The sequence below is a fragment of the Rhagoletis zephyria genome, unplaced genomic scaffold (assembly GCF_001687245.7).
Source record: "Rhagoletis zephyria isolate East Lansing unplaced genomic scaffold, Rhagoletis_zephyria_1.1 Rzeph_scaffold_00278, whole genome shotgun sequence".
In the NCBI taxonomy this organism is placed as follows: Eukaryota; Metazoa; Arthropoda; class Insecta; order Diptera; family Tephritidae; genus Rhagoletis; species Rhagoletis zephyria.
Window position 1 is genome coordinate 262,698 of NW_016157362.1, and position 20,847 is coordinate 283,544.

General features: G+C 35.1%; 1 protein-coding gene across 1 annotated transcript in view; it reads right to left on the reverse strand.

The window, feature by feature from the left end:
• LOC108358626 (tyrosine kinase receptor Cad96Ca-like) overlaps positions 1-20,847 on the reverse strand; it is a 213,293-nt gene that overhangs the window by 157,298 nt on the left and 35,148 nt on the right. Inside the window, exons 2-4 of the mRNA XM_017610064.1 lie at positions 18,740-19,002; positions 7,539-8,393; positions 6,563-6,839 (exon numbers count right to left, since the gene is read on the reverse strand). Of these exons, the coding sequence (XP_017465553.1) occupies positions 6,563-6,839; positions 7,539-8,393; positions 18,740-19,002 (1,395 nt within the window). The remainder of the gene's footprint in view (positions 1-6,562; positions 6,840-7,538; positions 8,394-18,739; positions 19,003-20,847) is intronic.

Here is a 20,847-nt window from a genome sequence, read left to right on the forward strand (position 1 = left end):
TCGTAATTAGGCATAGCTGGACAAGGTCTTTTGAAAATTTGTTTTCCATATTCATTAACAGTTAGTCGACATGTGCTACATATACTTTTTGGGAACTTTTTATTAGAAATATCGAACTGATCATTAATATGATCCTGTATTACTTTAATATTTTTTCCAGTTAACAGAAAATACTGGGAAGGTTTATTTTGAAAAATATTTTTTATTCCCACACAAAGCGCATACTTTCATGCGATTTTCTTCATGATCGCATTTGTGTTCTGGATGTGTAATAGACATTATTTCCTGACAGAAGAGTACATAAATACCAAAATAAATCTACAGCTACAGAAGAGGGTAATTGTGGTGTTTTATCTAAGTTGTATACCGGAAGCGCCCAATAAATCTCGATCAATTATTCTTTCGGTAGGAAAAAATGAAAATGTTTCACATTGATTTGATCAGTTTTAGTGAGCTAAAAAAGGGAAACAGATTTGTATAAGATTTCTTTTCGAATAAATATGCTCTAATTATCGAGAAGTACGCCTTCGTCTTTTGCAAATATATCCTATCAGAAGTATATAAAATGTGGATATCTTTAAAACAGGAGCAGCTAGGATTTCAATTCAAACGGATTCTTAACCTTAAGATATCAACAAATACAACCCTGCTTTCAGTTTTTGTCGACATTTTTATGCAACCTATTTTTGCTTCCTGCTCACCGTGCCTATAGTGCGTCGCCTGTGGGCATTCTTTCATATATGTATGTGCCATTTCTACCGTTATATATTTTTTGTCTACTCGGTTATTCCATGGGAAATTCATGCTTTATTTAAATTTAGAAAATTAAATTACTGCACCATTTTAATTAATTAGTGTGTAGTCCAGTTTTGTTTTGTAGAAGTTTCACATTGAATATATCTGCATATTTATAAGTTTACGCGAATCTATTTACATTTATTTATGTACAAGTCTACAAAATCTTATTACTTATACGGCGATTTTTAATCTTCGTTGCTTAACACACATTTTATCAATTACACTTGTGTTGTAATCGGCACATCATTATGTACCGCTAACATCGTTAAACCATTACGGCCAGATGCTGTTAAGCCTTTGAACACATTTGAACACCTTTGAAGAAGAGGAAGACGAGGAAAAAGAGANCAGCCGCTCCTTAATTGTATAAAAAGAAGGGACAAATAAGATAGCATATGCAACAATTGAGTAGTCCACTTGCCAAGTGCGCTATGTATTTTTTTCGATTTTTAGTTTTTGGTGGGTTTCATGTCCACTAACAGCAGAGTGAAAAATTTTTCTATATTCTGAAAAAAATAGCATGAAATGTTAACTGCTCTTGCAAAAGTCGCTATAATTCTTATTTATACACTTCCAAATGTCTCCTCTTCATATGAACTTAGAAAACTGCAAGAAAACGTGGTAGTTTAGGTGCCTAGTGGAAGAAGTCACAAAAAAGAAGCAAACCAATCTTCCTAGAGGAGCGAACGCGAAAAGCTAAAAAAAGGTAGCTATGTAAAAGTTACTGTTTCAAAACTTGCAATATTAAATTTTTATTATTTATTATTAGGCTCTTATTTATAGTCGCTTATTAGTCTTATTAGTAGTCGCGTGTTTGCATTGCAGCTTATCGCACGTACAAACATACACATATGATCAACGGGCAAAAGAATAGCGAAGAAAACAAAAACAAAATCACTTAGATTTGCCTTCAACCCATTATTCAATAACACAAGGTTATGTAATTTGTGACAGTTCAAATTTGACACTCCTTTATCTAGATTTGTATTTTGGAAGTAGGATAAAGGGGAAGAATGTGATCGCCTTTTGCGAAAACGGTAGTAGAAAGGTACTAAAAAAAGTGCGCAAAGTATACAATTAGAAGTAAAATGTGTATTATTAATTCTATGTGAATTTGCAATATATTTGGTGTTTTAATGGAAATACTAAATGTAAAAATATGGATTTTTAATTTCCGGGAACAAATCTAGAATACCCACCCTTCAGCTACGCAAAAACGAAAAATGCAGGTTAATAGAGGTTTTTACGCTCATTTCAACCATGCGAAAATTATTTAGCGCAAGTAAAATGTAAAGACGATTTAAAGGTTAAATTTAAACTTTTTAATTCTTTTAAATATTAATATTTTATGAACCACATACCCTATTAAAAAACTAATAACGTCACCATAAAGATAATCAATTTATCTTTCCGCTGATATACATAATTGAAATTATTTTTTATATATTTAAACCAAAACCACTAAAATCCAACAAATGTTATTTTTTCATGAAATAACCTTTTTTGAGAAAGACCTGCATGATTAATGGTAAAGAAATTTTTATTATNATAATTGAAATTATTTTTTATATATTTAAACCAAAACCACTAAAATCCAAAAATGAAATTTTTATTACTTAGAAAGGACACGTTATTATCTTTAATGCGGTATACATATTTTATCATGATCTACCTTTTGGTTTTAAGAATTAAGTTATAATAAAAAATATAAATAAACAAAGCAAATAAACCTCTTATATATTCTTTATTTTTTACCTGAGCCAAATAAATAATAAATGGTTATTTTATAGCTAAAAGGTCGCTATTCTAGACTTGTTTCAGAAAATTACACAAACGAAGGTGATGCCAACGAATATTTAGTATGAAGAATTTTTGGTCTTACTAAATACTAATATAACTAGAATCTATAGAGTGAGCAACATTCTACACAAGTAAAGGAGCCGATTTTATGTGTGGGAGCGAGAAGACTGTTTTATTAAAAAACCTTTCTATTATTGAACCATGACTTCAACCTTTAGCTTGAATTCTATGCGATAAATCGCTTGAATTCTATGAGCATACATAACGACACACTTCAAGGCAAATAACATACAAATGCGTATTTTTGTTGATTTTGTTGTCACGTTTTTTGTTTCATAGAGTTAAAAATCACTCCCGCCGCTAAAGAAGTTTTCACTTCAAAAATTATAAAAATTGTTTTCAGAAGGTTTAAGTGTTCAATTCTTCATTAAATAATGATAAAGTGAAAAGTAAAAAGTGAAAGCTTAGTTTTTATGCATATGGGCCATTGTTTCAAAATTAATTCAGGATGATGGGTTAGTCGTACGGCTGAAACAATTCGTATATTCTGATATACAACAAATCTAGATAGAACTCACAGTCCTAGTTAGTTTTAATTTTGGGGTTATATGTTTTGATATACGGTATGCGAAAAGATGAAAATGGGCATCAAACCCCAAATCCAACTGACCCAGTTGTGAATCTAAATCATCCAGGAACTCACTCAAAAACATTGGTCCAGCCGCTTAGGAAGAGCTCAGTGATATAGAAACCCAGAGAAGATTACCGGCGTTGTCAAACTAACCCGCAATTTGAATTTTTTAAATCGGTTTTAAGATTCGTAATCTGCAACCTTAAGAACACTGGATTTTAAAGTATTAAGCGATTCTAATCATTTTAAATTTTATTTTGCCATATTGTACCGCCATTTTGAATTTTTCTAACCTGACCTCAGATTCGTAATAAGGGACTTCAAGAGCCCCAGAGGAAAACTTTTCAAGCGAATCGAATGGATTTTATTTTTTTGGCCACCATATTGGGTTCGCCATTATGAATATTTAAAATCATGCTCTAGGTTCGTAATCAGCAACCTCAAAATTATAATAACCTGCTGTTACTTTTTCTTCTTTAGTGTTGGGTACTCCGGTGCCACAAAAGTTGTAAACCAAAATCTAATTTACGGTTAGGTTAGACGCCATATTTAACACGACATGCTTAATTTTTGAAAAGGCCACACTGTTTTCAATGGGGCCGTCTATGTGATCATTTTAAGTCCTATGGAATTTTTGCCATCGTACTGTACTGGTACTACATATGGAAATGAATTTCACGCCGCTTCCCTTACATCGCTATGTTAGGCACGTTCCCGGTCGTGATATAAGCGTAGCACAAAAAAAAAAACAAATCCAAATAAAAGTTGTGGAGAATGATATCCTCTACAACTTTGGAATTTCAATATGCTATGCATTTTCAACAGAAATTGTCGAAAAATGGGGAAAACCGTGACAATGTAAATTTTTTCGCAGTATTTGATAATATTTACAACAAAAAAAGTTTTTTTTAACCCCTTATGCAACAAATGTGGGAAATTAAATTCTGTACAAATTTGTGTTTAACCATTTTTTACGAAAAATGCAAAATAAGCTTGCAAATCGCGTAAAACCCAAAAATAAAATAAAATCCAACATGGCGGAACGATGCGAAATGAAATTTAGGGACAAGACTGTGAATCCAGAACAGAAGTAAACTGCATCAAAAAAGCGCTGTTACAATTTTTTTTTTCGTACCAAATTTATCCATGTTTACTGGGCGTTTTTTATATTTGTAAAAGTAGTTTGTGAATTCAAATTACCAAAGTTTTTGTTTTGTATGTAATTTGTATGATAATTATATGATTAAATGATATTCGTCATTTGAACGAAATTAACTGAATGAACTAAAGAACTAGTTCACTAAGGTGAGCGAACTACAACTGAACGGTTCACTCAAAAGAACTAAAGTGCCCAATACTAACCTTCACTCATCTGTTTAATGGATGAAATCTACTTTGTATAAAATTTAACTTGTTAGGGGCTGTCCCTATATTACGTAAGGGAGTTTTCGCCTGTTTTGAACCTCCCCTCCCCTTACGTAATAAATTGTAAGTTTTAATTGATCCCCCTACCCCCGCCGCAGATCTTACGTAAGAATAAAAATCCCCTAGAAATGTTTTTTCAGTTAAACATTAGAAAATACTATATACAGTATATTTTGCTTTGCTGCCTCTATGCTTAAGTGCACATTTAAGATACCTACCCCAAAATGCGCATCAAAAGCATTATTTTTAACATTTATAAGGAAACTGCTCCGATAGATGCATTCAACATACCTGCACATTGGCGATACCTGCCTTAAAAATTGTGCGACTAGTATCAATTATCAAAGAAAGTATTGCGTTTACCTGCACTGGCCCTACAATTACTTAATTTTACAACCTTTTATTTATTTTGCTCATCTCGCAGAACAACGAAAATGGCTATCAATTTATGTAGTTATATAGATAATTAGATAACATTCGGTAAAAATTTCGCTTGCAGTAATTTCTACATGGTAAGTGCTCCGCCAATATTTGGTTTCATAGGGATTCGGATACCTTCCTCATTGAAGTAGTAAAGAAAATTCGCTTAAGTGCCTTTTTCGGTTACGTGCAGAAGTTTTTCGTGCAAAGAAGGATGTGCAGCTAAGCAAAATATACTGTATTTCCATCAAACAAATATAGGATGTATGCCTAGTCAGTCTTAAAAACTTCATTACATAGTTATACTAGTCATTCTTTGTTGTCGGTTTCTTTGGTCCACGGTCCAGCCAGCCAATCTGAAAGAGGAATAGCCTCAGGGATATCTCGTACTTCTTTTTCACTCAAAGATATATCATTTTCACAGTCCACTGAAATTTTTTCTTGATTCACCCACTCAACAATATCCTCTGTTTCATTTCCTGTGATGACACACATGAGCTCTCGCCCGCGTCTTGAAATTATCCTCTTTGCTCTTCGACGCTGAGGCTCAGAAAAGATCAACTGAAGCTTTTTGTGAATGCTTAGGTGCTGTCCATATATATTACGTAAGGGAGTTTTCGCCTGTTTGTGTTCGAGCTGCATTTTTCGGTTATAATAGACACCGAAGAGTAACGTTTTTTTTAGAAAAATATACAAATTAAAGCAAAAGTTGTAAAAAATTGTAATATCCTTCGTATTTAATGTATGTATATTTTTCATTTCAATGCAATTTAGTACTTTAATTGGGTGAATTTTCGCATTTTATAAAGAACAATTTTGTATAAGAATACAAGAAAAATAATATTACGTAAGAATCTACGCGACGCCCCCTCCCCCCATATAAGAAAAAGTAGGAAAATCCTAGACCCACCCTCCCCCACAAAGGTATTACGTAATATATGGACAGCCCCTTAGGAAATATTTCGCGAGGTGGTTGTCTGAAAAAATCCCGGCCGGGATATTATTAACTAAATATTCAGATTTTTTTTCTAATTTTGCACTCGTTTGTTTGTTTGAACAAATTACATACATATATGCTAGTCCAAAGCATAAAGCCTATAGAATGTGTTAAACAGATGAGTGGAAATTACTAGTATTACTTACCTGTTCATACCTGCCAACACGATAGGAAGGCAAGGTACAAAATAAACAACGCAACGTTTTCAGGTTCTATAGGCTTAATAATTTCGATTGGTATATAATTTGTTCATTAAACAAATGAGCGTAAACTAAAAAAATAATATTTTTTTTTTATATTTAGTTAAAAATATCTTGGCTAAGATTTTTTGAGCCAACCCACTCGGAAAATATTTCCTAACACGTTAAATTTCATACAAAATTGATTTCACCGTTTAAACAGAAGGGTGAAGCTCGTGCCTTATTCGGATCTTAGACTATAATATATTGTATCAACATTTTCCATCACTTATCTGATGCCTTAATACTTACCATCGACATCGATTGTTTCGCAACGCCAAACTTGACCAAATGCACCTTCTCCTAATATGTTGAAGAATTTAAGCCGGTGCCGTGGAAATTCCCATCGGCATATAACACGGTCAACTTTAGATTCTACAACACTACGGTATCCGATATTCATATTCATACCGGTTTGTGTTTCTCCAGCAATAGTGTTACTACTATTTTGAATTCCACTTAAGTTACCTGGGTCAGTATTATGAATAGCCCTTCTATCCATGGAATTTGCTGTTAATTGGGATGTTACCTAAATATTGCCATAAATATAAAAAATGTGCTTAGCTTTTTTGTATTACTTACTTTAAATTTAAGTACTTTTATAGTTTACATATCGTCGCCTGGGTAAAGGATTGTCGTATGCTAATTTCGACAGGTTGTGGGAAATCGCGAGTGAAGTTTGGAATGCAATTTCTCAAAAACGCGAAGACAAATTTTCTCCAAAGTCTCTGAAAATGTTACTAGTTCACAAAATTCTTAAAATATTTAATTTTTAATGATTATTGTTAATTAGTTTTCAGTTTATGAAGGATTTTCTTTAGTAAAATTTTATCGTAAGCGTCATTTGCCACAGTTCGGCAGCCACTTTGCATGAAACACGACAAAATGTGATAAAAATTTCTACCAAATTAACGACATTTTTTACTCAATATCTCGGAAACTGAAGGAGATATCCAAAAATGGAGAACGCCATTTTTAAGATATTGATTGGTTTAATATGGGTGCATCACTAACTAAATTTTTACTAAATTATCGAAAAAATTGTAGTCAATATCTCGGAAACTAAAGGAGATATCTAAAAACTGATAGCACCAATCGAAAGACCTTGTTTCAAAGTATATAACTGCATCTAGAACTAAAAATCGTCAAAATGGCGCTTACGACAATCTTTTACCCAGGCGACGATATGTACATATGTAGCTATGAATGAGATAGCTTGTACACTCACCAAGGCATTCTGCAGTTGTTGAGGAACGTAGCGGTTGTGGTAGGCGATAGGCCCGTTCCAATGTTGCAATACCATTGAATTTTGGCTGCCATCAGTTAAATCACAGCTTAAATTGCTGTGGTTAGATTTTTTAGTTATTTCCTCCTTGGATTTTTTTTTTAATTTTTTGCTAAAAGCGCACAAATGTTTCCGGTATAGGAAACCAAAGAAACCAGCTGCCGCAAAAAAAAGTCCACATGAAATTGCTATAACTGGAATAATAACTGCTTTGATTGAAATTAAGTTCGATGCATTTTCATCAGCTGGATCTATATAAGGATATTTATTCTTTTTATTATTCTCCACTGGTCTTGCATTAATTTCGGTCTGAAGTGGCTTCTCTTTTGAATCTGCCATTAAAACACTATCGTTGCTATAGTTGTAGATATTTTCTCTAAGTCCATTTACGGAAGCATTGTTATCTGCCTTAATTATGGCTTTTAGCCGAATACGACCTGTTGTCGAAGGAGGCATATTTGTCGTTGCTGTTGACATCAGTGGAGTAGTTTGTTCGGAAGTGTCTATTTCTAATTCATTACTAGCACTATGATGGTTGTGTGAAGACATATATTGATTTAGGCCAAATTTTGAGGGAAGGTGGTTGATTGGTCGTTCATTTGAATGTTGTGTACCGAGTAGCGTATTGAACTGAGGGAGGATTTGAGAAAAATTTTGTACAACACTCGTAACCGATGGGGGAGTTCGAAAGTTTGTCACCATATGACTATCCTTTGCCAGAATGTTAACAAAAACTTCGTTTTTAGCTGTTAGATCTCCGTCGGAAACAGTAATGTAAAGGAAAAAGTTTTCCCCACCCTGTGAAATGGATGAAGTAGATATGTATGTTACTTATTACAGTAAAAAAGTTTAAATTTTTATTTAAGATAAATTTGCATATTCAGTATAAACCTAAACAAAGGGTGAATTCCAAAACGTCAAAATACAAAGCATCAGCCATTTTTATTTCTAAACCGAACTATGTAGAACAAAAAGTCTAACTTGCGCAACCTAGTTGAAAACTAGCATCTAACCTTTACAATAAAAACACTTTTACATTTCACGAAAATGAAGCGACTATTGCTTGAAACACTTCTTCTTCTTCTTCTTCATCTTCTTCTTCTTCTACTTCTTCTTTTCTTCTTCTTCTTCTTATTTGGCCTTGTAACCGCCTAAGCGATTTTTGCCGAATTCAACAAAGCACGCCAGTCGTTTCTTTTCTGTGCCAACTGACGCCAATTGGAAATGTCAAGTAGAGTCCAACCGATTAATCGGCATCGTCTAGTATCGGCACAAAATTGAGCATCGGCATCGGCTTTTTTCGCCTATTCTTTGCCGATTATTTGGAAAATCTTTTCATATGTTTCGACAGACAACAGCCAACATCAAAAAACATTTGCAAACACCTCACGAAAAAATATTTTATTTTGTTAAAGGTGTTTCACGTTTTTTCCATACAAAAGTATATTGGACAATTTTCTTTTATATGGAGGACACTGCCAGCAAAAGAAATTGCCAAAAATTTACAGGATTTAATACCAGCTTGAAACTTGCTCTTCATAATGCTAGAATTAAGTGGTTTGCAAAACGGCATACCAAAATTGTGATTAAAAAGTTTTAAATTTTGGTAAAAATAACCAGAGTTTTTCTAATTTTATTATTTTTATGGTATTTGTTGTATACCAGCTAGACTTTTATAAAAAAAATAATAAGCATTAAATAAACAAAAGACAAACTCCAAATGCCAAAACCGGTTAAAATATCGCAATATGTACACACATACCTAGCATATAAGTTCCTATGCATGGATTGCAAAAGAGTGTATTTTAGCACAAAACGAAATGAAATTTTATGCTCCTAAATATTTCTTGCTTAGCGCCATATAAAAAAGTGTTTTATGCAGGGACCGTAGCGGTTATAACTTTTATTATAAAAATCACTTTTTAATCGTTATTAACTAAGTTTTATTTTTTGCTCAAAACATAACGATTATTTATTGAGTTTTATTTTTTGCTCGGAAAATAATCGCTACGTTTTAAGTTTTATTTTTTGCTCGGAAAATAATCGTTACGTTTCAAGTTTTATTTTTTGCTCGGAAAATAATCGTTACGTTTTAAGTTTTATTTTTTGCTCGGAAAATAATCTTTACATTTTAAGTTTTATTTTTTGCTCGGAAAATAATGGTTACGTTTTAAGTTTTATTTTTTGCTCGGAAAATAATCGTCATTTCTTGAGTTTTATTTTATGCTCTGAAAATAAAACTTAATTTTTGCCTATGTTTGCGTATGCGTTTGCGTAAATAGATGGGGGCGGCTGCATTGAACTTTTAACGGCATTGTGGAGTAGGTAATGAAAATACAGAGAGCAAGATACAAGGGCAGAAAGTAAAACAAGGGCAATGACAAAAGCACAGACACTCACAACCTATACTGAAGGATCAAGCCAATGATAAAGATGAAGACCAGGACAAAGTTAAAGATAAATAAAAAGATGAACATGTTCACTTTAAGAAAAAAACCAATTTGACTTAACACATATTTCTTTCAAGCGTTTATACCTGTGTCTTTACAGCGCACTCTCTGAAACCGTATTCAAAAGTATACAAAGTTTGTTGTTTTATTTCGATATTTCAAACAATAATTCAAATTAATTTAAAAATAATTCAAATTTAAAGGCGGTTGTGTAAAGAAAGTCAGCCTATTTTCACTTCGCGTCGAATAAGTGATGTGTTTATAACTGTTTCCTAACCGATTTGAAATCAAATCTGAGTTAATACACTTTTGAAATTCAGAGCGAACATTGAAATTTGGTTAATGCATCGGCTTTGAATCGCAGTGAACTGGGTCAAAGCGCTTTATATGTCGGTATAAACAAGGTATTAGTTAGTAAAAATTAGTAATATTGCATGTAATACCACGAGTGCTTTGATCGCCCATGATTGCGTGATACTATACTAAGATACTGTATAAAGAGTGAGCAAGAAGGGAACGGAGTTTAACATTTTTTCATGTATGTAAACTTATGGTTGCCGTATTCAAAATTATCAGAAAAATGTATGTTATTCTTACAAACAAATTCTTATGTGGTTTCATTTGCGAGCATTTGGTCCACTGGGTATACTTACAGTCAAATGATTGTGACAAATAATATGAACGGAAAACAGCAAACAAATCAAAAAATAACAAATTTCATAGAAAAATCTGTAGTAGTTTTGAAAAACAGCAAGTGCATGCGACAATCTTTGTTGACGGTTTTCGTCACTCCGGTTTGTGGAAATCGTCAGATTATATACTTCCCGTTATCCTTCAGCTGTATGCCTCATAATAAAATAAAAATTGACCGCGCTCGAGAATGTCCAGGTAACGTTGTTTTTTTGCAAATTTGCGACCCTCCCAATCCCTTGCGTCACGCTCAAATCGTCAGATTATTGAAATGCACACCTTTCCGCACGTAATTAACCCACGATTTCTTAATCTGACGCGGTCGAGTAAATCCACCTATCATTTTTTTTTACTATTCTGATCAGCTCTCCTATGCGCGCGGCTCTACATAGATGGCTTAGATTTAGCAGAGGTACTCACCATGATGCAGGGTATCCCTCATATGTTAATCTGAGGCGCTCGAATAAATCTGTAACTGTGTAAAATTACGAGAAGCGCTGGGTGGTCACAACAAAGTTCCGCAAATAGCTGATGTCCACTCCGGCGAGTCCCTCGGGAGTGTTGATGAGATGCGCACCGAGGTGCTTAAACTTTTATCTAGCGAATTCCGGGCAGTTGAGTAGGAAGTGCTGAGATGATTCCACCTCGTCTTCCAGGAAACTGCCGCAATAGGGATCCGTGACGATCTGGAGTCGCATCGCGTGGGTTCCCATAGGACAATGTCCGGTCAGCACACCTGTGAGAATCGAGCGGTGGCACTAAGCCAGCTGCAGTAGCTCCCTTACCGCCCGCGGTCCACAACCGGCCAGAAGGACCTTGCAACTTTGCAGGTCGGGGTTTTTTCCCAGCGCTCGCTGAGCCGACTGTAAGCCCATTTGTCCAAAAGCAGACCGCAGGTTGCCAACGGAACTCTAATTCCCTCCCTGTCCGAGGTGATGGCCTTGAGGTTGCCTTGCCTAGCCAGTTCATCAGCCCTGCAATTTCCTGGGATATCGTCGTGCCCTGGGACCCAAATCAGCTTGATCTCAGTTGAGAGAGAGGTCAGGCATACCCCTACCAATTTGGAATACACCATTAGCGATCCCAGCGCCCTGATTGCCGTCTGGCTATTAGTGTATATATTTACCCTCCTCGCCGACAATACATTGGTGCATAGCCAATCGGCTGCCTCTTTTATAGCGGCCACCTCGGCCTGAAAAACGCTGCAGAGATCCGGCAGTCTGAACGTATGATCTACTGAGAGTTCCTTACAGTACACACCTCCTCCAACTCTCCCTTCCAGCTTCGATCCGTCCGTGAAGATGCTAATGGGACCTCTTCTGCAAATACTACCCTTCTCCCATTCGTCCCTTGGAGGGATGTGCGTGGAGTAGGATCCTTTTGGGGCCAGCATCGGGTGACTCCGGTCCATTTCATTCGGCAGGAAGTCGAAGATTTCGAGAATTGTCGAGTGCGCGTGTGTTGGATTGTAAGAGAACCCAGAGCTTTTGAGCCGAATGGCTGAGCGAACCGCCGCTACTTTGTCCGCATTGTCGACTGGTTCGACATTGAGTATAGCGTTTAGCGCTAAAGTAGGAGTGGTCCGGAGCGCCCCGATGATTACAACGAGGGTGGCCCTTTGCACGCGGTCTAGCTTCTAAAATGAGTGGTATTTTCCAGTGGACTCCGCCAGACAATGACCCCCTATAACATTATTGGCTTAATAATGGTTTCATATAGCCAGTGCATTACTTTTGGGGAGAGGCCCATCTCTTCCCCATGGCGTTCTTGTAGCAGTAGAGAGCCACTGATGCATTCTTTACTCGTTCCTCAATATTTGCTTTCCATGACAACTTCACATCCAGGACCACGCCCAAGAACTTGACCCTGTCGCAGAGAACAAGTGGAACACCCCCTATTGAGGGGAGCTGGAAATGGGACTTTTGGTACCTCTTGGTAAAAAGAACGCGCTCCGTCTTTCCAGGATTGACAGCAAGTCCGCAGCTAGCGGACCAATTTGTGACCATGTTTAGTTACCCTTGCATAAGATCGTACTTTCCTCTGACGATAAGTGCCACGTCATCCGCTTAGGCAATAACCTGGCTCCTCTCCTTTCCAACTCCTTCAGGACGTCGTTTATCACGGTTTTGTTAGTAATGAGATATAATTTTACAAAAAAACAAGTAAGAAAGTCTAAGTTCGGGCGGAGCCGAACATTAAATACCCGGCGCAAGTATTAAATATATGTTTTCCACCATTCCGAAAGCTACCGCTACATGATAAGCCGGGGTGTATACATTTTAAGTAAATTAGCGTCCTTAAATTTCGAAATATTGCAGTTTCAAGCATATCTGAAATTTACCGTTATATGAAAAGCGGCCTCAATTTTAGTCCGATTTCAACAATTTTCAACGGTTTGCTTTTATGTGGCAAGCACAATAACCATACCGAGCTTGGTACAAATTGCTAGAACGGTTAGCGAGATACATATATGTGATCACAAGTGGGCGGTGCTACGCCCATTTTCCAAAATTTTGTCATAAACGTATTTCTTGGTAAAGAATTGTTGCAATCATCAATTTTGAATAAATTAGCTTCAATATTTACTGATTTATCGAAGATTTTGTATTTCTCGAAATTACCGTTATATGGGATGTGGGCGTGGTTATTGTCCGATTTTAGAAATTTTCGGCCAGTTGGTATGCTGTGCCAGGACCAACAACTGTGCCAAGTTTGGAAGAAATTGGTGTAGCGGTTACCAAGATATACACATGTAACCATAAGTGGGCGTGGCTACGCCCATTTTCCAAAAATTTATAATATTCTTATTTTTCGTCTAAAAATTATTATAAATATCAATTTTGAGTGAATTATCTTCAGTAGTTACTAAAATATCGCAGTTTTCGTATTTCTGAAAATTACCGTTATATGGGAAGTGGGCGTGGTTATTGTCCGATTTCGCCCATTTTCAATACCATCCGTCCTACGCCCAAAAGAAGTTCACGTACCAAGTTTCGTTAAGATATCTCAATTTTTACTCGAGTTATCGTGTGCACAGACGGACGGACGGACGGACGGACGGACGGACGGACGGACAGACAGTCACCGCTTAATCGATTTCTCTTTTCATTCTGATCATTTATGTATACATTTGTCTATATCTATCTCGATTCGTTTTGCCTGTTACAAACAACCGTTATGTGAACAAAGTTATAATACCCTTGTGCACAAGTGCGCTCGGGTATAATAATAAATATTAAAGAAACGAAAGAAAAATAGGCAAAATTTAAAAAAAGTCTTGTCAATATTTATTTTTCCACCACTGTATATACCCATTAGAAAAATAAATACCGAGCTTCGTAATAGTTATCCTAATAAATGGAGGAAAATGAATAAAACCACTTGCTAATTTCAGTAAGCATCTGACTCACACTTATACCATGTCCCCACCGGAGCTAACCACGTAGTTATGGCTATTGAGTTGGTTAACCCGATAGTCCACTACATTTAGCGTAGTTTCGCCATATAAAAATGACAGCACTTAACCATTTCACTGAGATGGTTAAAAGCTAACCAACTCGAAACCACGTCGAAAGTCTGATACAACCCTGTGTTTTCCCGCCATCTGTTGGTCATTAGCGTTAAAATGTAAAAAGTTCGTTCCTTACTAGTGTTTGGACTTAACTAAGATCTGATTAGATTTACTCCGACTTTTGAAAAAATTTGAAATCTCTTCCTCTACTCCGCTTGACTTCAAATATATTCCGTTTTTTTATTCATGTTATGCCCCTCTTAGGGCCATTTTTTGAGTGTTCACCACCGGTTTCAGTAACAAAATTGATTATTTTTTGATGTATGGCTGTAGAAATTGGCGGATGCAGAACTATATTTAAGTTGTTAAAAAATATATGTAGAATAAAATTTATATAAAGTAGAAAAGGTTTAGATCCTATTGCTCTTTAAAAAATTAAGTGTTAGAAACGTTCTACTTTATAGAAAATGCTAAATATTACCTAAATATGTAACGTATTATCCTTACATTGCCTCGCGTTCTTATTTTTGCATGAATAGAAAATATTTTAGCCAAACAATTAATGTCACAAACGAAAATAAAAAATTTCATCTAGTAAGCAAAATTTGTTTTTGCCCAGATTTTTAGTCCTGAATCGAGTTTTGGAGTTCCGAACACTGTTCTCTACATTTGTACTGCTTTATAAACCTCAAACCGCAGTGTGGACAGCAATAGTTAGTGATGTGGTTAAGTTCGATTTGAGATGGTTAACTTTTTGGTGGGGACATGTTATTACTTAGTCACTATTGTACTAATATTATTATGTTAATCCACTTTCATGTGAAGTTATAACATCTAAAGTTCTGGTAATAACCTTTGGCAATATTTTATATCCAAAATGCAATACAAAGCCTTAGATTTTATTGACAATAGTCAAACTACATTACAAAGACCTAAAATTTCTACAGAGAAAGTACAAATTTGAGATCGATTTTAACGGTCGTTATTCATATATCCACATACATACATATATTAATTACCTTTCATATCAATTCAGGTCTGTTACATGCGCCCCACGCCTTTAATTTTCAATATCATAAATAGTTTAAAATAATTTTTGCTAAAATTTCAAAATCAAAAGCTATCAAAACAAATTCTATGGCACTGAGAAATATTATTTTCTACTTTTTAGTTCATTTATAAAAACGTTGTATGTTAAAAAGTTTTTTTTTATATTATTTATTTTTAACGTCGACTTTCAATGTCATATGTATGTAGTTACATAAATATATTAATAAAACAAGAACTTAATGTTTTAACAGTAAACGCACGCACGATTAATCGACCAATTAATTTTTTTATTAATCATGATCCTGATTAACCAAAAATTTGTACTAAGCAGATTCTGATTAATCAGATTGTGAGTAATTATTGTTTCATTAAAAAAAAACAATAATTGAAATCTTATTTTGTTATTTTTTGAATTGATTAATTAACTAATTAGGCTTCGATTAATCAGCTTTTTTGATTAATGATGAAGAGGGCAATGTAAGAGTCTCAGTTGTAGTTTGCCTTTTTCCCTTTGACGCCAAGTATAATAAGCAGCGCCGTAAGTAAATATATTTACTTTCCTTCAGGGACGTGAACCGGATGAAAAATTTGGTCGGTTCGGTACAGCGGTTCGAACCGTTGTTGCACTTTTGGACTGTTTCGTCAAAGCGGTTTTTTGGTCTTTGAACCGGGGTTTCGGTTCGGTTCAACGGTTCGAAAAACAAAAAATAACGCGCAAATTTAAGTGTCAAGTGTCAAGTGCAACAACGCGCAAGGTTAAGGGTCAAGTGAGATGGGCTGCCTTTACATTTGATATTGTCACTTGGTAAAAAAACATGGTAGGTATTACCATGTTTAACAAAAAGAAAAAAAAAGTGGGTACATTTATCTATTGAAAATTGGTTGAAACGAACCTTTAAACCTTTAAAGAAAGTGGTTCGGTTTTCGGTTCGGATCAAACATTTGTGGAAAATTTCGATTCGGTTAATGGTACAGTTAATTAACAGAAAAAAAGCGGTATTCCGGTTCAAAACCAGTTCACGTCCCTGCTTTCCTTAGCTTTCGAAAAATAATTCCAAATTGTAGAAATTTTCGATTTTTTTTTGCGGTAGACGTAGCTCTTTATTTCCCGCTTTTTCACGTAATAAGAGCTACCAAGTCGTCATGCACATCGGCAAGAGTTACCGAGAGCCATCGTTTTATTCATTATTTATAATGTGTACTTATTGATCTTGCATTACAGCCGATAGTATCGATAGTCTTAAAACATCGATAGTATTTTTGTAAAACACAAACCATCGATAGTATCGTGGATATTTTTCCACCTCTAGTTGGTGTCGTGCGGGAAGTCTCCACATGCCGGACACTCATTGGGGATGATATTGGGGTCGAGTCTGGACTGGTAGCTGTTGAGGCGGCTACAGTATCCAGACCGTAACTGGACCAGGGTAACGCGGGTCTCTCTTGGCAGTTCAAGCGCCGTGTCTGCCACAGGGGGTGATTGGGCTCCGATCACGGCATTCATAGGCCGGGAGTCGTGGTACCGACTGAATGAATGAAATGAATAGGTGCCCCTTGAGGTGCCTGGGTGGAAGCTCCTCCTCTAGAAAGAGTCTGTTAGGGTGTTCCTTTCTGTAGCACCCCACCAGAAACTGATTATAGAGCAATAACTCATACCAAAGTGAAGAGAAGATATAGTGTAAATCAATCGCTTGCACTTTTGTTAATCGAACACAGGCTTTACTACGGTGTTTTTCAATAAATTTCGACAAAATATTGTTTTTGTTCTTACTGGAATTGTGAATATTTTTAGCGCATGATATCAATCATGATAAAAACATAGCAAGGTAGAACCAAAATGTATTCAACAAAGTGTGATTGATTTTGACATTGCTCTCATAAGAAACAGGCTATAATGTCAAATTGAAATGAATTGTTAACCCATTTGAAAATGTGTTTTTTTCCCAAATTTGAATTAACAAAAAAAATACATACAAATTTTTCAAGCAAAGCAAATTTTCTTAATAAACGTGAAATTGTTAAGAGATAAACCGCCGAGAAGAGCAAGTAAGTACATTTAAGTTTGGTAATAAGTAAATACGTTCGACTTTGCTTAAATATTTAATGTAAGGAAACCAAGATGAAACGATGCAATAAAAGTCAGGACACGAAAATAGTGCGATGTTTTAAACCACCTAGTTGCGAATTAAGACGGCAGCGATGGGAAGAAAGCTTTGGTGTTGTACTACGTGATTCATCTCGCGTTTGTGAAAACCACTTCAAGGAAAGTGATGTGCAAATCAAACACTTTCCAACGAGCTCGTTTATACCCATGCGCAGTCCCAATGCCATACGGAAAAACTTATACAAGTGAGGATTTAGTACACGATCAGGATCATTCTTTTTTGATGCCCAAACTCCAACAGACGACACTTTAGAATGCACGTTGCCAACAGAAATATTTCGGCTTACCGAAATAATTAAACTATGCAAGCAAGTATGGAAGAGCTTAAATTAAAACCGCTCGAAGCAAGGTCTTTAATGGAAAACTAGTTCACATGAAAAAAATTTAATTTCAAAATTGTCTGAGTTAAGCTCACATATAAAATTGGTAAAAAATGCAAAATCATACTTTTATAAGTGTCGAATAATGCTTAGGATAAAAAATTTAAATATAAAAATAAACGCGCAAAAGCATAAAACTAGGACAATTAAAAACAAGAAAATTGATAAAACGATTTTATAACTAAATTACCACACAAGATGGTTTTGGATATTTAGCAATTAAGATTTAGAAATGTTTAAGTGTTAATACTACAAAAATAAACAAACGCGCCCCTGATGATGCTAATAAGTTTAGCGAAACGTTGGGCTGTAATAGTGGAATAAACTTGTTTTATTTGCACTAAAGATAATTAGATCGGACTAGCCTATCAAGAAAATTCTGTAACAATTTGTTTTATTTTATTGACAAAATATATGTGATGTAAGTAATGTAAGTAAAACAAAACTATAATCGAAATAAAAGCCTAGGACATCAGTGCTGATAAGATACATGCATCACTAAGGGTTAATTCGTTTGTTTATACTTTTTGACATTATAGTACCTTAAAAGAGAGCCGCACTGAGTTGTCAATCACACCTTGTTTAATACACCTTGGGTAGAACCGTTCTCTCAATTTGTCGGCCATGATTTTTTTTTGAAGTTTGCCAACATTTTAAAATCATATAAAAGTGAAAATAAAAAACTGAAATTGTTCGAAATTGTTGTTGCTTGAGATTGAAAATGAAAATGTGTGTGTGAGTTTGTGAGTAAATTTAAAAATTAAATTGTTTGGAAACGTCAAGAATTTTAAAAGTGACTCTCAGCGGTTCTACCTTACTATATTTTTATCATGATATCAATAATTGTTAATTTTAATGTTTCTAAACATTTCATAGAAATATTTTTAAAATCAACTTACTCGTCCAATGAGGCTTTCATTGAGGTAAACGTTTCCTCTGACTTCATCAATACGAAATGGTAAATTGTGTTTGTCATTTTCTTCACTATAGTTTGATATAAAGTGTGGTTCAAGGCCAAAAATGAGATCATCGTTTTCTGGATCCTCAGCTCGAATTCGTGTAATTATTTGGCCCACCTGCTCAGATTCAGATATTCTCCAGTTCCTTTCCGGTACGTAAAGTATTGGTGGTGTGTTTACTAAAGAATGTTGTAGGCTGAATGCTGGAGGAATAAAAGTTAAACGAGACACAGAACTTTGGTTACTAATAAACAAATTTATTTGATTTATGCTTCGATACGTCGATCACATAAGAAATACNAGAACTTTGGTTACTAATAAACAAATTTATTTGATTTATGCTTCGATACGCCGATCACATAAGAAATACAATTTAAAGTATATACAGAATTAAATCGCTCAGAGAAATTCGTCGGAAGCAAGGCGAATTAATGTAAGGTGATAGCAGGCGTACAAAAACAAAAGTTTACATGTATTTTATTTTTGCTTTGGCGCATAAACTGTCAAAATCTGTAAGAGTGTGTGTAGAAATTCAAACAAAATTTTTCAATTTTATATCAGAAGCCGTGCGGCGAAACACATACACAAAATCAGCTGAGCTAGTAACACCACCTTATATAAATTCGCCTTGGTCGGAAGAAAGTTCACTCCCAAAATTAAAACACACTGCAGTACATGATACAAAAAACGAAGGTAGTCTCACTTTTAAATTTTTTGACGTAAACTGTGCTTACTGACGTTTCCACTTTTCGTAAATTGTTGAGGTAGCACTGCCACCTAATCAAATAATTATTTTGGAAATTTTAAAAATTTTTAAGGAATTTTTATTTCATTAAAAAGTAAGTTGTAACGCACGAGGTAAATATACTTACATGATTGTTCGTATTAAAAAAGCTTGATTTAAATTGCTATAAATGTAAGGCACACCAGCAATGTAGCATTATCTTTAACATTATATATTATATGCAGTGGTCCTTTAAGAAACTAAGTTGGATGTTGCTTTATTTCGGATTCTAGGGAAGCATAAACTTCTTTCTGATAACGCATGATGAATAGCTCCTTGCATCTGCATGCATACATTAGTTTTATTATGCGTCTACATTTATACATTTGTATATTTACACTAGCAGACCCGGCGAACTTCGTTCCGCCCAAAATTAATTTTTTGTATTGAAACATTTTGGTCTAACATTTTCACCAACAGTTCACGTTCATGATTTTCAGTGACGCATTTATCTTCTAATATTACGGTTTGGTGGTGATCAGAAGGCATATTTCCATTGCCGTCTTAAATAGCCTAGCAAAACTGTACATGTGTACAAAGAAACGTAATAGTTTCAGTGCGCTTGAAAGGCCACGCCCCCATTTAAAATAGCCCCAATTTTCCCAAAGAGTATGAGATTGATTTCATATATCTCCATTTTCGAGTAATCTACCATGGGAGGTGCCATGCCCCTTTTTCCAATAGTCCCAATTTTTCCTCATGACCACGCGACTGAATTTATATATCTTGTAAATACCAAGTTCCAGTACTCTTCCATAAACACATCCAACATATAACAAAAAAATTTCATAAAGATCGGTCGAGCCGTTTAGAAGCAGTTCGACCACTAACACCGTGATACGAGATTTTTATATATTAGATTAGCACGATGCGAAAAGCATAGAAAAAATTTCGATGAAAAAAAATATTAGTTTTTGTTATTTTATGGCCTTATAACAATTATATTCAAAAATTTTTATTGAGCTTGAAGCCGTTTTTAATGAACAACTTATTGTGGAAAAGCAACAATAATTTGAAAAAATTTTAGACGTGATAGCTATTTCGGAAATCATCACATTTCCTCATCAGACTTCTTTCAGTAAGGTTCGAACCGACGATCCCACTGACTCAGCCAGTTGCCTACGCACACTTAATCTTGTGAAGACAAGCATTCGCTAGAAGTGAGAATGTGTTAGTGTGCCTAATTCAATTTGCATGCTGCCGCGATCTCATCGTTACGCTCTTGCTTGTATACGTCACGCGATGTTTACCCTCTTTGAGCGTG